The 13,884-nt window shown below is 50.9% G+C and overlaps 1 protein-coding gene across 5 annotated transcripts in view; it reads left to right on the forward strand.

Annotated features, from left to right (window-relative positions):
• Positions 1-13,884, forward strand: part of AFAP1L1 (actin filament associated protein 1 like 1) — a 57,043-nt gene that overhangs the window by 22,935 nt on the left and 20,224 nt on the right. Inside the window, exons 2-9 of one of the 5 annotated variants that reach the window (XM_088798700.1) lie at positions 1,135-1,302; positions 2,887-3,015; positions 4,111-4,194; positions 4,939-5,036; positions 6,130-6,238; positions 8,391-8,489; positions 9,133-9,347; positions 11,841-12,020. In XM_088798700.1, the coding sequence (XP_088654826.1) occupies positions 2,973-3,015; positions 4,111-4,194; positions 4,939-5,036; positions 6,130-6,238; positions 8,391-8,489; positions 9,133-9,347; positions 11,841-12,020 (828 nt within the window). In that variant the 5' untranslated portion in view covers positions 1,135-1,302; positions 2,887-2,972. Of the gene's footprint in view, positions 1-1,134; positions 1,303-2,182; positions 2,341-2,886; positions 3,016-4,110; positions 4,288-4,938; positions 5,037-6,129; positions 6,239-6,300; positions 6,996-8,390; positions 8,490-9,132; positions 9,348-11,840; positions 12,021-13,884 lie in introns of those variants that run through there. The other 4 variants (XM_088798699.1, XM_088798698.1, XM_088798701.1 and 1 more) reach the window with 4 other exon arrangements.

Consider the following 13,884-nt stretch of genomic DNA (forward strand, 5'->3'; position numbering starts at 1 on the left):
ACATGTGATGACGTGTAGCTCTGAAGGCTAATGTAATGTGTGCCTGTGCATTCTTGTGTTTTAAATTTTTCTCAGTCTTAATTCTTAACATAGTATTAGTAGACGTATCTCACATAACACAAAAGCTCTTTGGGGTCCTCAATAAATTTTAAAAGTGTAAAGGAGTCCTGAGGCCAAAGTTTCGGGACCACTGGTAGAGGGATAAACAGCATTGCACCCAGAGCCTTGACATTCCTGCATGACAGCAGAGCACTGTCATGAAGTTTCAGGGATGAACCATGGCTGCAGGCCACAAGAAAGCCTCCATGGTCCCCTGTCTGCAGTGCCTTCCAGGCAGCATTTAGCACGGCCTCCCTTGTGAGGAATTACCTGTGGGAGGGCAGGGGGTGGAGAACACCCACAGGAATGGTATTCATTTCCTCATTCCTCCAAGTGGCACCAAATTAGTGTCCGGTAAGCATTAAGCATTTTGGAATTGAGTTAACTGACTTTTGGTGTCTCTGCTGAGGGTGCCAGAGAGGTTTGTGATTCCATTTGAAAACATTTCCTTCACGACAGCTAAAATTTGGCTAAAATGATTTAAAATGATTTCCTACTTCAAAGAAGGACACCCCCCCCCCCCACACACACACACACACCCTATCCAGAAGCCTCCATCGCATGGCGTTGCAAGGGTTCAGGCCCTGGAGGCAGCAGGGCCGCCAGGCACCATTCACTTGGGCTCTGAGGTGAGCGGTGCCCCCTCAGTTGTGTAACTCAGCAGCTCTAGGAATCACACAAACCAGCAGTCAACCTGGCTCCTCTTTCAAGCTGTGCGACCATCTCATCGCTTCTGTGTCATCTAGAACATAGGTATCCCAATAGGACCTACTCACAGATGTGCTGTGGGGATTAGACGAGACATTGCAGAGAAAGCCTCCTCCCTCAGTGCCCCAAGGCAGAGAGAGCTCATGAGGTGGTAGCTGTCAGTATCAGCCCTGCGCTCATGTCCAACAAATTGGAGGTGATGATGGAATGCCACAGAGAGACTGCAATGTCACATTTTCCCTTCAAGTGCCACTATACCTAAGATTTCTATTTTCAAAACAGTCCTGTATGGTCATCTGTTTGTTCTCTCTCTCATCAACCCCATAGAGAGCACCCACACTGAGCAGGCCCCAGACTGGATGCCCAGGAAGCTGAGATTCACAGTACAGTCTACAACTTCTAGAACCCCACAGCCTGCTGAGGGAGACAGACGCTCACACAGACCCACACAGCACAGACCAGCGTGTACATGACAGTGATAATAGCTGGCTTGGGGTGAGCCTTTACTATGTACGGGGCAAGGCACTTTTTAGGCATGGCATACTTCTTTCCAACAACCCTATCAGGCAGGTGCTGTTATTACCCTCCTTTACAGAGGAGGAAACTGAGTCACAGGCTAAGTAACTTGCCAAAGGTCCCACAGCTAATGAATGATGGAGCCTGAACTTGAACCCAGGTGGTCTGGCTCCAGGGCCGGTTCTCTTCTGCACAATGTTATACCTCTCTTAGTCATCCAGACCCTGTATCTATAAGTGAGAGTCTCACCATTTCTTCAGAGGGGCCAGTGTGGGGAGAGTCAAGAGACTGGAACTGACATCCTGGCTCTTCTGCTTGCCTCTGTAACTTCAAGCAAGTTCCTTACCTTCTCTGAGCCTTAGTTTCTTCATCTAAAGCATAGGGATGATGATGGGACCTATCTCAAAACGTGCTGGTAGGACCGTATAAAATATTGCAAGGCAATGTGGTGCTATGGTGAAAGGTGCAGGGTGAGGGAGCCGGATCCAATCTCTGCTGGCTGTGTGACCCTGGAGAAGTTATTTAACCGCTCTGAGCCATAGTTTCATCCTCCAGATAATAGAGATGATAAAATGCTTGATATGAGATTTAAATAAGACTCTAAGTAGGAAGGGGCTTAGCACAGCTCACAATAACTGTTCAGCACAGGTGAGCTTTTATTATTATGCACAAGTGACTGGGGAGTTGCAGAGCAGGACAATACTAGCACTGCTGAAATGAGGCTGGTCCTCAGCCCTGAGGCAGACCAAGTCCCTGTTACTGTTTGGGACAGGGAGACATCATGACATCATGGTCTTGGCACGCTTGTCTTGAACGGATTCTGTGCTCTAGGATTTGGCGACTTCCTGGGGTCTCAACCAGCAGCAGCAGCAGCCGCTGAGAGCTGGTCAGAAATGCAGACTCTCAGGTCCCACCTCGACCTCCTGAGTCAGAATCTGCATTTTGACAAGATCTCCAGCTAATTGCTATATACACTCAAGTTTGAAAAACACTGGGATAGCATGGAAAAAAAGAAAGGTGAGGATAGTTTTGGGCCTGGGGTGAGAAGGGTTAATGTTTAGTTTGGCTCCCACCAAGGCACCGGAAACAGAAGGTTCCAGAGATTGAAGCATATGAACTGATGGACAGGAAGGCTCCCTTCCTGCCTGTGTCCTGGATGGCCGGGGGCTTCAGCCTGGGCCCTGCGCTGAGCCTGGAGCTGCAGTGAGGAAGGAGCCCTGGGCCTGCGAAGCAGAGGGCATCCTGGGACAGGGCAGCCTAAGTGCCTCTGCTCGGGATACCTGGGCCCCGAGTGGCCGGGGTGAGCCCGGGAGGTTCAGTCCTCAGGCCAAGGCTATATGAGACCTGAGGCAGAATGGGAAGGCCCAGAGGAATGTCACGGTTAAGTGAGCAGGGCTCTCCCAAGGGAGGCTGGGAAGCCAGCACTGGGACAGCTGTGTGAGGGCCTCTGAGGTCTCCCGTGGCGCCCGGCCCTGCCCTCTGCTCCCTGCTTCTCTGGCCTCTGGTGGGTGGGGGCAGGGCCAGGAGCCCAGATGCAGAGCCAAGATCCTGCTTCCTCCTCAGTGCTGGAGCAGCTGCTCCCCGAGCTCACGGGGCTGCTCAGCCTCCTGGACCAGGAGTACCTCAGCGACACCACCCTGGAGAAGAAGATGGCCGTGGCTTCCATCCTGCAGAACCTACAGCCGCTCCCAGGTCAGCCATCAGCACTCTGCCTGGGGCTCCGCGAGAGCCTTCCGTAACTCCCCAGGCCTGCGGGCAGGGGAAGCACAGCCTCAGAGCATGGCGTCCAGCGCTTTGCACGGCCGAGCCACAGTCACGTCCACTTCGGCCCTTCCCCATCACAACCCTGGCTGTGCTCTGTGCGTCCTCCATCCTCAGCCCACTACAAACACACACACAACGCACATGCCACACACACTCAGGTACCTAGCACATACCACACTCACATACACCACACATTCTCACATGCATAGTACTTCCTTCCATAGCAAATATACACTACATGACACACACCACATACAACATATAGCATGCCCTCACGTACATGCCAGCACGCACTCACGTACACAGCACACGACACACATCTCAAACCCACACTCTCACATCACACACACTAACATACGCATCATATCCACATAGCACACGTGCGCCCATGCCCACCCACATGCAGTCTAACATACATCAGATAGACACACAGCACACACATCACACACTCCTTTACACAGATGCACACAGACACACACTCACACCCGCCCCACATCGTTACTCATGCCCTTCCCTCTACTTCCCGCGGCTTCTCTGCCTCACTGTGTGCCCAGCAGCAAGCTCCTCACCTGCCCCAGCCTTTCCTCACCCTAAGTCAGCCCGTGAAATCATATGTGTAAATCAAGAGCTCAGGGAACTCTCGTGCGCTGTACCCACGTCCCACTCTGTGGGAGGGGTCTGAGTGATGTGGTGGGAAATCGCTACTGGGTGACTCTCTGGGCCTCCCTCACAGACTGTGGGAGGCGGAACGGGGTGGCGCTTGCCCGAGCCTGGCTGTCTCCAGAGCACCCCCATGTTGTTTTCCATACTGGGCTCTGGGCACCCTTTCACTTGAAGACAGAGATCTTCCGTAACAATGTAAAAATGAAAACAAAGTTGGAAAACCAGGGAAGTCATTGCAGTTGTGCATGTGCTCTGCAAACCGAGTGCTGTACCTATGGGTGTAAGACGGATGTCTGAGTGGGGGTGGGGAGACCTGGCCCCTCCTCAGTCAGCAGCCGCAGGTCTCCTCCTTCCTCACAGCAAAAGAAGTGTCCTACCTGTATGTGAACACAGCCGACCTCCACTCTGGGCCCAGCTTCGTGGAGTCCCTCTTTGAAGAATTTGGTAAGTGACCCTCTCCCAACCTCAGTCTGTGGAAGAGAATTACCTGCACCGACCGGGGCCTGACTCCAACATTACAACATGGAGTCATTTTAGGTAAGTCCCTGGGCCTCTCTGGGCCCTGTCAGGTCTGACAGTCTAGTCAAAATCTGTACGGTTATGGGAAATGATCCCCAAGATTTGAGGAAAGGGAGGCATGAACACACAGGCCAAAGAAGGGATGGCACACAGGGCGCTGTCTTGCCTGCTCCTCGCTTCCATGGGTTGTGGCACCGGGGGCCCTGGGTTGAGCAGTCCAGCAGGTCAGCAGAAAATGGAGCTGTGGTGGGCCAGCAGTGGCACCACGGGTGTGGGAGCAGCTAAGCTGGGCTGCGTGCAGGGTGCGTGCGATGCCTGCTCTGTCTCGAGGGAGGACAGCACTACTCCACACAGCGAGAAAGTGGTGGGTCAGGTGGGAGAGTGTGAGGGGCTGACAGACTGGGAAGGTACTGCACTGTCATAACATAACCTGGAAACATTTCCAACGCACTGGACCAAAAATTATCTCATTTGATCTGCTCGATAACCTTGGGAGACAGACAAGTCCAGTTTACAGATGAGAAGACTGAGTCTGAGAGGGAGGAAGTCATTTGCTCAGGGTACTAATGGAGGAGGTGGTAGAGGCCTTCTGACGCCAAATCCAGCCCTCTTCCTGCTCTGCCATGCTCATCCTCGGCTTTCTCTACCCAATGGCCTGACACTGCATAGACTGTGACCTGAGCGACCTTCGGGACATGCCAGAGGATGATGGGGAGCCTGGCAAAGGAGCCAGCCCTGAGCCAGCCAAGAGCCCGTCTCTGAAACATGTGAGTCATGGCCTGGGTTCCCACACCCTCAGGCTCTCTGTCCCTCTGGAAGGGGCAAGGGAAGCTCTCGCCCTGACGCAGGGGACACTCCTGGCTGTACAGGACCCTGATCTCTCTTCTATGCGTGGTTAAGGGCGGAAACACCACGAGAACATTTCAATGACTCATGCTCACTGTCCTGTGCTGAGTAGGGATAATGTGGTGAACTGACCTGTCCCTTCAGGCCCAAAGGACGTCCCCACCCAAACTTCTGATTGCAGTAATACAGGTGGAGTGATGGGGAAAACTCTGGACCACAAGTTGGGTGACCTCTGCTCTCCTCCCTGCTGCTGTGTGGCCTTAGGAAAATCACTTCCCCTCTCTGAGCCTGAGTTTTTCACCTACAAAATGACAGTATGGATCTAGGGTTCCCAGGCTTGGGGCCGTGGAATCAGGGCCCATAATCACATCAAGCATTTTCTGTTAATTGCATAATTCACCGTCAACATCACCATCAACAGGACTAACTGTTGACCACTTATTGTGTCCTTTACATGCTCATAGCAACTGAGTGAGGTTGGTAGAATTGTTATCCCCATTTAACAAGTAAGGAAACTAAGGCTCAGAGAGAGTAAGTGACATGTCAATGTCCCACCACTAGCAAGTGACAGAGCTTAGCTGGAGAGCCAGGGCTCCCTGCCTTCAGAGTATAAGCTCGCAGCCACAAGGTGATACAGCCTCGCTAAATAACATCTCCCAGCTCCTTGTCCTGCTGTTCCTCACATGTACATGGATGTGGTTGCAGTGGATTGCGGAGCTCATGGTAGCTTTGCCGATTCTGCATGTGGTCATCAAGTGTATAACTACTTCTGTGTGGCAGCCCACATACAACTGTCAGACATCACAGAGGAGCCCTGATGCTTAAATCATTTCGATCAGAAATGTAAGACCAAGTAAACTCCCAAGGTTTCCCACTCTGCCCTTCCGCAAGCCTGTTAGAAGCTATGGCTTCACGTTCAGACGCTGCGTCCTGCCTTGTAGGAGCTCCCGTGTCCCTCTCCCCTCCCAGCCTCCTGGCCTTCGTGGTCTCACACGCCTCCTTCGTCCCCTCCAGGCGGCCGACCTGCCCCCACCGCTTCCCAACAGGCCTCCGCCAGAAGACTACTATGAGGAGGCCCTTCCCCTGGGGCCAGGCAAGTCCCCCGAGTACATCAGCTCCCACAGTAAGTTCCGGGGCCCCTGGGAGTCAGGGCCAGGGGTAGGAGGCTCCTCTCCTGAAGCTCCAAGCTCAGCACCCACACAGCCACGCCCACCTCCTAAGGAGGAGCCACCTGAGCACCTGGCCTCTTTCGTGACAAGCTGGGTGGGCCAGCGGGTGTGGTGCTGGGGTTCAGGGACTTGGTTCTAGTCCCAGTTCTGTGTGGCCTTGGACAACCCCCTTGCCCTGAAAGCAGCTTTTTGTATGTGGAGCAGGTGACTCTATTTTATCCACCTGAGAACAGGGGAGGAAGGAGGAGATAAAGTGCTGCTGGGCCATGAATCCCCGGTCAAGACCCTCAGCTGGATGAGGCTCGTCCTGCTCCCCGGAGAGCTCACTCCCAGAGACTGAGAAGCTGCCTCCGGGGCACAGCTGGGGTCCTGGGCAGGAGGGAAGGGAGGGCCGCAGGAAGGGCCAGGGGCCTGTCCAGGGCGAGCGCGCCAAGCCCACCAGGAAGCATCCTTCCTCCCACACGCAGTGTCCAGCCCTGCCAAGTGTTTGAGCACTTTGCCCAGTGCCCCCGCCCCCTTCCCCATCACCCTCCTCCTCCAGCCCGCCTCTGGCCCTGACTCCCCGGCCACCTCACCGGGCATGTCACCAGCCTCTGAGGCCTCAGAGAGCCTGCTGGGAAAGGCAGGCTCTGAACCTCGCTGGGGAGATAGACCTGGATGTCCCAGGCGCAGAGAATTGCAGCGCTGCCATCCTCCGGAAACAGATGGACGGTAGGGGCTGGAAGCCCAGAGCAGTGCTCTGGAGAACAGTGTGATATGCGAGCAAGTTGGACTGGGTGAAGGAAGGCTTCCTGGAGGGGGCATGGTCTCTATTCCCTAAGCTGGCAACCTCGGTTCTCATCCAGGCTCTGTCACTAGTGAATTGTGTCTGGCCTCAGTTGCCCCATCTATAAAATGAGGCTGATACCTACATCCCTGTATTATGGAAATCGAAGGAGACAATAATAATAATACTTGGCGTTTTTCTAGCACATTCTGTGTCATGCACTGTGCTAAGAGTTTATATGCATTATATCACTAATCCGAGGTAGGAACTGTTCATGTCACTTTAAGATGAAGAATCTGAAACTCAGAGAAACTTCTTTCCAAGGTCACTCAGCAAATGGTGGAGATAGATTTGAACCCAAATCTGATCAACCCCAAAGCACATACCCTTAGTCCACTGAACTTCAGAATATGCTCCAGAGACCGTCTACATCAAAAGAACCTTATTTTTTAAAAATCCGATTCCTTGGAGTTCAGTTTATTTTCTATTTTTACGTATGTGTTTAAATGTCCTATTAAATAGTTGGGTTTTTTTAACGCACATTCCTCAGCCCAGCCCACACCAGTGAATCAGAATCTCTGGGGATACAGCCCAGAGATCTATATTTTAAAAAGACCCTTCGTAATTCTGATGCAGGATAAAATGTGAGATACCCCCCAACCCCTGTACTATGCCGCCCCCTGAATGGGAATGTGTTGTGAAAATTCAGCATAGGCAGCTGTTGTATTCACTTTTATTTGTGTTCTGATTACCTCCTCTGGTCCATTTCCTCCTTTGTAGTTGCAGAGGCTTAAGAGAAACAGTTTGACAAACAGAGGGAGATGTGTTAGGAATAAACGGAAAGGCCGAGGTAGCAGAAAATGAGGCAGAGGCAGCGCAGGAAGGGGGTCTGAGCCCAGGTGCTGGGACACCACTCTGCGCAGTACAGGGACCAAGCTGTGACCAAGACACACATACACACACACCAATGCTCTGGGGACACTGAGGAGGGCTGACCACTTTTTGCCTGGGAAGGTCAGACGAAAGATCTCTGAGCTGGGTCTAGGAGGGTGAGTAGGAGTTCTCTGGGAGAAAATAAAAGAGCAAAGGAATAGCGTGAACGAGGCCTGGAGGTGTGACAGGGCCCATCAGGGCAGTTCCTGGTGACAGGAACACAGAGGGCATGTGGGGCACCAGAGCAGAAGAGATGAGAGGGAGACCCCACACCCTGACCAAGGGGCTACAGGAGTGCCACCCTCTCTTCCCTGAGGAGGGCACGGTAGGGAGGGTCTTCCCCAGCCCTGCCTCCGGGAGTCTGCCTGCATCTGTTCAGAGCACGGCTCTTTCTGCCAAACCCACAGATGGCTGCAGCCCAGCCCACTCCGTTGTGGACGGCTACTACGAGGACGCAGACAGCAGTTACCCTGCGACCACGATGAACGGGGAGCTGAAGAACTCCTGTAAGTGCCTAACGGGACTTCAGTCAGGTTCTGTCCTCGAAGGGCAGGCCTGGGCACGCACGTGCCCGCCAGCCCCTCACCCCGCAGGGTCACCATGGAGGCCCTGAAGCCCTTGTTCTCCATGGGCCTGGGGTTCAGGAGTCAGGAGTTCCTGACAGAGCCCTTGCCCTGACTCGTGGTGACTGACCTTAGACAGTTGTTTATTCTCGTTGAGCCTCGTTTCCTTATGTATAAAATGGGCATTTGCTGGAGTGCTGTGAGAGTGACCTGAGACAATGGATGTAAACACGCTGGGACAGTGACAGTTGCTGATGTTTACTGAACACTCACTGAGTGCCAGACACTTGGCTAAACACTCTGCATCACTGATCCTTACAACAACCCGATTAGGTAGATACTATTATTCATTATGCCCATTTCCTAGATGAGGAAACTGAAGCTCAGAGGAGTGAAGTCACCAAGGTCACAAAGCTAGTGGGAAATCTGTAAAACACAGCACCCATGTGGGGGTTTAGTCCTTTCCACAATCACGCCTCACCCCTTCATGGTCCCGGGAGCCCAGAGCAGGGATGCCTGCAGAGGGGTGAGGAGGTGCCCCCGGGGTAACGGCACAGTGACGGGTCCTTTCCCATGGTGCCTGCAGACAATGACTCTGACGCAATGAGCAGCTCCTATGAGTCCTACGACGAGGAGGAGGAGGAGGAAGGGAAGGGGCTGCGGCCCAGGCACCAGTGGCCCTCAGAGGAGGCCTCCATGCACCTGGTGAGGGACTGCAGGATATGTGCCTTCCTGCTGCGGAAAAAGCGCTTCGGGCAGTGGGCCAAGCAGCTGACGGTCATCAAGGAGGACCAGCTCCTGGTGAGTGGGTGCGGCCATGTTCCTCTGGGCCTCACGTGGACTTGTGCGCGTGTGTGTCAGTCTGTGTGTGTGTGCAGGCGTGTCTGCGTCAGTTCCTCTGGGCTTGCTTTGTGCACAGAGGCTCAAAGCCTCTGCTTTGAAGATCGGTGCTCTCCCACTAGAGCATAATTTTTAAAAAAAACAAAATAAAAAAACTTGAAGCCCTGATATAGACTTTACCAAGTTTTTGTTTTGCCAAAGATAAATTTATCACCTTAAAACAATGTTTATTGTTTTTCATTATGCAAGTAAATGTGTTTATGTATAAAGCTAGAGAAAAACAAAATTAAAAATTGATTTTTAAAAACACCACCTATAATCCTACTGACCAAGAGCTAACAACTATTAATAGACATACGCGTATTTCTACCCTCACTTTCATACATCTGTCTTTTCCAAAACTAAGCCCACTCAGCACTTGCTTTCTTAAAGCTTTTTTTCTTCAATTCGCCATCTCTCATCACTACTATTTCATAAAAGAAAATGTAGCCTTAATTCCAAAGTAGGAGGATGGACATAATTTCAGAAAAAAATAAGAGCTAAACTTTACCCAGAAATCTATTGACAAGGCTTGCCTAACATATATCCATTTGCAACATGACCTTTTCTCACCCTGGAGCAGTGAAAAGCTAATCCCAGGCCAGAATGAGTCCAGGGGCATGACTTACTCTTCCCACTCCTCATGCCCTCTGTTATTCTCGACTTACTGTACCGGCGAGGACCCCCAGCACAATGGAGACAGAAGTGCTGAGTGCAGCCTTCCTTGTCTCGGTCCGGAACTCAAAGGAAAAGTTTCAGGGATTCCCCATCAAGGCTGTTATTTGCTGTGGATTATTTGTAGATGCTCCTTATCACATTAAGGAGGTCCCCTTCTATTCTTAGTTTGCTAAGAGTCTATGTTACAAATGCGAGGCGTGATCTAAAAATACAGTGAATGATTAAATTTTAAAAACTATCACAGTAAAAGACACATTGCCACGAATCCCCCTCAAAATACTCCCCCTTGCTTCTAACACACTTATCCCATCATTCTTGCCACTTTCTGGAGCAGTTCTGGAAGTCCTCTTTTGTGAGTGTCTTTACTTCATCCTCTATCATGACAACACTCTGTGTCACACATCACTTCTGGTGTGGCAATTTCTGTCAAATAAAAACATTACAGTGTGTCCTCATCCACCTTATTCACTGGATCTGACACTCACAACTTCTGGCTCTTCCCCAAAGTCAAAATGACCATGAAAGGTAAATGTTTTGAATCGATTCAGGACATTGAGGCAGCCATGACAGCGTAACTAAAGATACTCACAAAAGAGGACTTCCAGAACTGCTTCAGAAAGTGGCAAGAACAATGGGATAAGTATGTTTGAAGTGAGGGGGAATATTTTGAGGGGATTAATGACAATGTTTCTTTTACTGTAATAAATTTTTTTATTTAAACATTCACAGTACTTTTGATCACATCTTATAGGTACAGAATTTTATCAAATACTTTTTCTGCTTCTATTGAAATAAGTGGTCTGTCTCCTTTTTTTCTGTTATCCTGTTTCCCCGAAAACAAGACCTAGCCGGACAATCAGCTCTAATGCATCTTTTGGAGCAAAAATTAATGTAAGACCTGGTAGTGTAGTGTAGTGTAGTATATAAGACCCGGTCTTATAGTAAAATAATACCAGGTCTTACAGTAATTTTTGCTCCAAAAGATGCACTGGAGCTGATTGTCCGGCTAGGTCTTATTTTTGGGGAAACACGGTAGTATGATGAATGACATGGTTGGTTTTGGTTGCTAACCCCCTCTTACATTCCTAGAACAAACACCACTTGGTCTGATGCACTATGCTTTACGTGTCTGGATTCTATGTGTTAGTATTTTGTTTAGGGACTTTGCAACTGTTATAAGAGAGATTAGCCTATAAATTTCCTTTTTTGTAATGTCATTGTCAGTTTCTGGTCTCAAGGTAATGCTGGCCTCATAACAAGAACTGGGAAGTGAGAATCATTATTGATAAACTATTGACTTCCCAAGCCCAACCCTCTGTCTCTGCCAGAATTCTCACTCCCATGTTCCTGCCAGTAGCCCATTAGTAGCAGGGAGCTGACTTCCTCCCAAGCCAGCCTGTTTCTTCTCTTTAAGAGTTCTTTACAGTAGAATGTCTCTCTAGACTAGAATAGTCTTCCTAGTGTTGTGCTAAAATCTACCTTTTCCTAATAGGTAGTTGTGCCCCGCAGGGCCCTCAGTAACGCTGGAGATCTGAAGATTACTCAAAGATACCCCCTCCCAGGCTTCTCTTCTCTGGGGTGAACAGCCACAGCGCCTGTCTTCGTGCAGTGCCCACAGTTGAGCTGGGTGGGGGAGGTCTCTGTGGGATAAGTCGAGCTCCCCCAAGCCTTTGTGTAAAGGTGTCCCCTCCTCACCCTCTACTCCAGGAAGCCCTGACCTCTTCTCTCCCTCCCCAGTGTTATAAAAGCTCCAAGGACCGGCAGCCACATCTGAGGCTGATGCTGGATGTCTGCAACGTCATCTACGTGCCCAAGGACAGCCGGCACAAGAGGCATGAGCTGCGCTTCTCCCAGGGGGCTACTGAGGTCTTGGTGCTAGCACTGCAGAGCCGGGAGCAGGCCGAGGAGTGGCTGAAGGTACAGGGGCCTGAGCTCGCCTCCCTGCCCTTCCTCCCTTTCCCGGGCCCAGCACTAAGGCCTCCTGTCCCTGGAAGAATAGGCTTTGTTCAAGGGAGTGGGATCAAGGCCTGTGCATGGCTAAGGCTTATGTGTGGAAATGGGCCTCGGACATCTCCAGGAGACAGACAGACCTCAGGCTGTACCTCCTCATGATTTGAATCTCCTTTCTAACATCCCGACTGTGGGCTTGTCCAGCCTGCATTTGTACACCGCTTAGAAAGGGGAGCTTAATATCTACCAAGGAAGCTGATTTTATCATTAGATAAACTAATCCTTTTTTTTTTTCATTTAAAAAAGGAAAAATCCTTCCTTGTAACATCCACCTGTGGTCGAACTTCTGCATCTTGAAGCTACACAGCACAGTTAGTTACTGCATATTGAACACTTACTTTGTGCCATGCATTGTGCTAAGGGGTTACGTATATTACCTCATTTACTCTTCGCAATGGGACTATTATTGTTCCCGTTTTACAGATGAGGAAACTGAGGCACAGAGAACATATGTGACTTGCCAAAGGTCATGTAACCAAGTGATCGGGGCCTGGATTAGAGGCTAATAAGGAAATCTACTCCAAAAGCCATAGGCAGGGTGACATAATGAAAATGAGGGAGGCCTTTGGTGAAATAGACTTCAGTTCAAGTCCCAGGCCTAAATGGCTGTGTGACCTTTTGCGAATGACTTCGCCTCTCTGTGTCTGTTTCCTCCCCTATGAAATGCTTCTTGTCAGGATTCTAGAGACAGTGGACATAGTGCCTGCCAGGCAGTAAGTGCTTAGTAGTCATCAGTGATTGCTGTGCAATGACGGTGAAGCCCCCACCTCCAGTCCCTTATAGGGGGCCCTCCAGCCCTGCACCCTGCCTCCATTTCACTGTGATACCTTTCTCTCTCCAACTATGGTCTTCCTGCTGGAACAAAGAAACCAAGTCTCTCCCTCTCCATCCTCCCTCCCTTCCTGTGATAACCAGCTCTCCCACTGGAATGTTTAGTGTTCTCATTACTGCCTTTGTCTCAGGAAGGGAAGGAAGGGAGAGAACCTGCTTGCTGGGGAGCCTCTGTCCTTCAAGGGGCCAGGTGGGTCTGAGAAAGGAGCCCTAGACGCTGCTGTTAAGAGGCCTGTCCTGACATCCAGTCCCGGGAGGCTCTTAGCCCCGAGGTTAAGGCCCGGCAACCACGGCTCCACCTCCTGGAGCCTCATCGTCCTAATCTGTGCCTTAGGGGCCACAGTCACCCCTGCCCCACAAGGTTGCTGTGGGGATACAATGGGATATTTCATGGAAAGCCACCTGACAGGTGAACCACAAATGGTGGCTGTTGTTATTTCGTGATCTGGATGCTTATGCTGTGTGACCTTGGATGAGTGAGTTAATGCCTTGGAGTCTCAGTTTTCACATCTCTGAAATGGACGGGATAAACTTGGCTGCCCCACAGGCTGTTGTTAAGGCCCAATACACTCATAGAAGCGAGTGGCTCACCCCTGTGCAGGGTATCCCAGTTTACGTGGCCCTTCATACCTATCATCTCATTGGTCCTCAGACAACCCACTAAAGTTATAACCCATGTTACAGACGGGGAAATTGAGGCCCAGAGAAGGGAAGTGGCTTTCCTCAAGGCCACACAACTAATCAGCAATGGAGCCAGGTCTAGAAGCCAAGCCTCTTGGTTCCCAGCCCCACATCTTTTCAATTCAAGGGCCTACAAGAGAAAGCCTTTTTCAAATGCAGTTGTGCCCCCACACACGTGGCAGGAGGCCACATCAAGCCATGTCTTCCGTCCAGTGGCCTAACCCCTCTGCTCAATGGCCCTGACAGCACAGACTACTCT

This window comes from Rhinolophus sinicus, chromosome 5 (genome assembly GCF_057876585.1).
Source record: "Rhinolophus sinicus isolate RSI-liver-muscle chromosome 5, RSI-T2T, whole genome shotgun sequence".
NCBI classification, from domain to species: domain Eukaryota; kingdom Metazoa; phylum Chordata; class Mammalia; order Chiroptera; family Rhinolophidae; genus Rhinolophus; species Rhinolophus sinicus.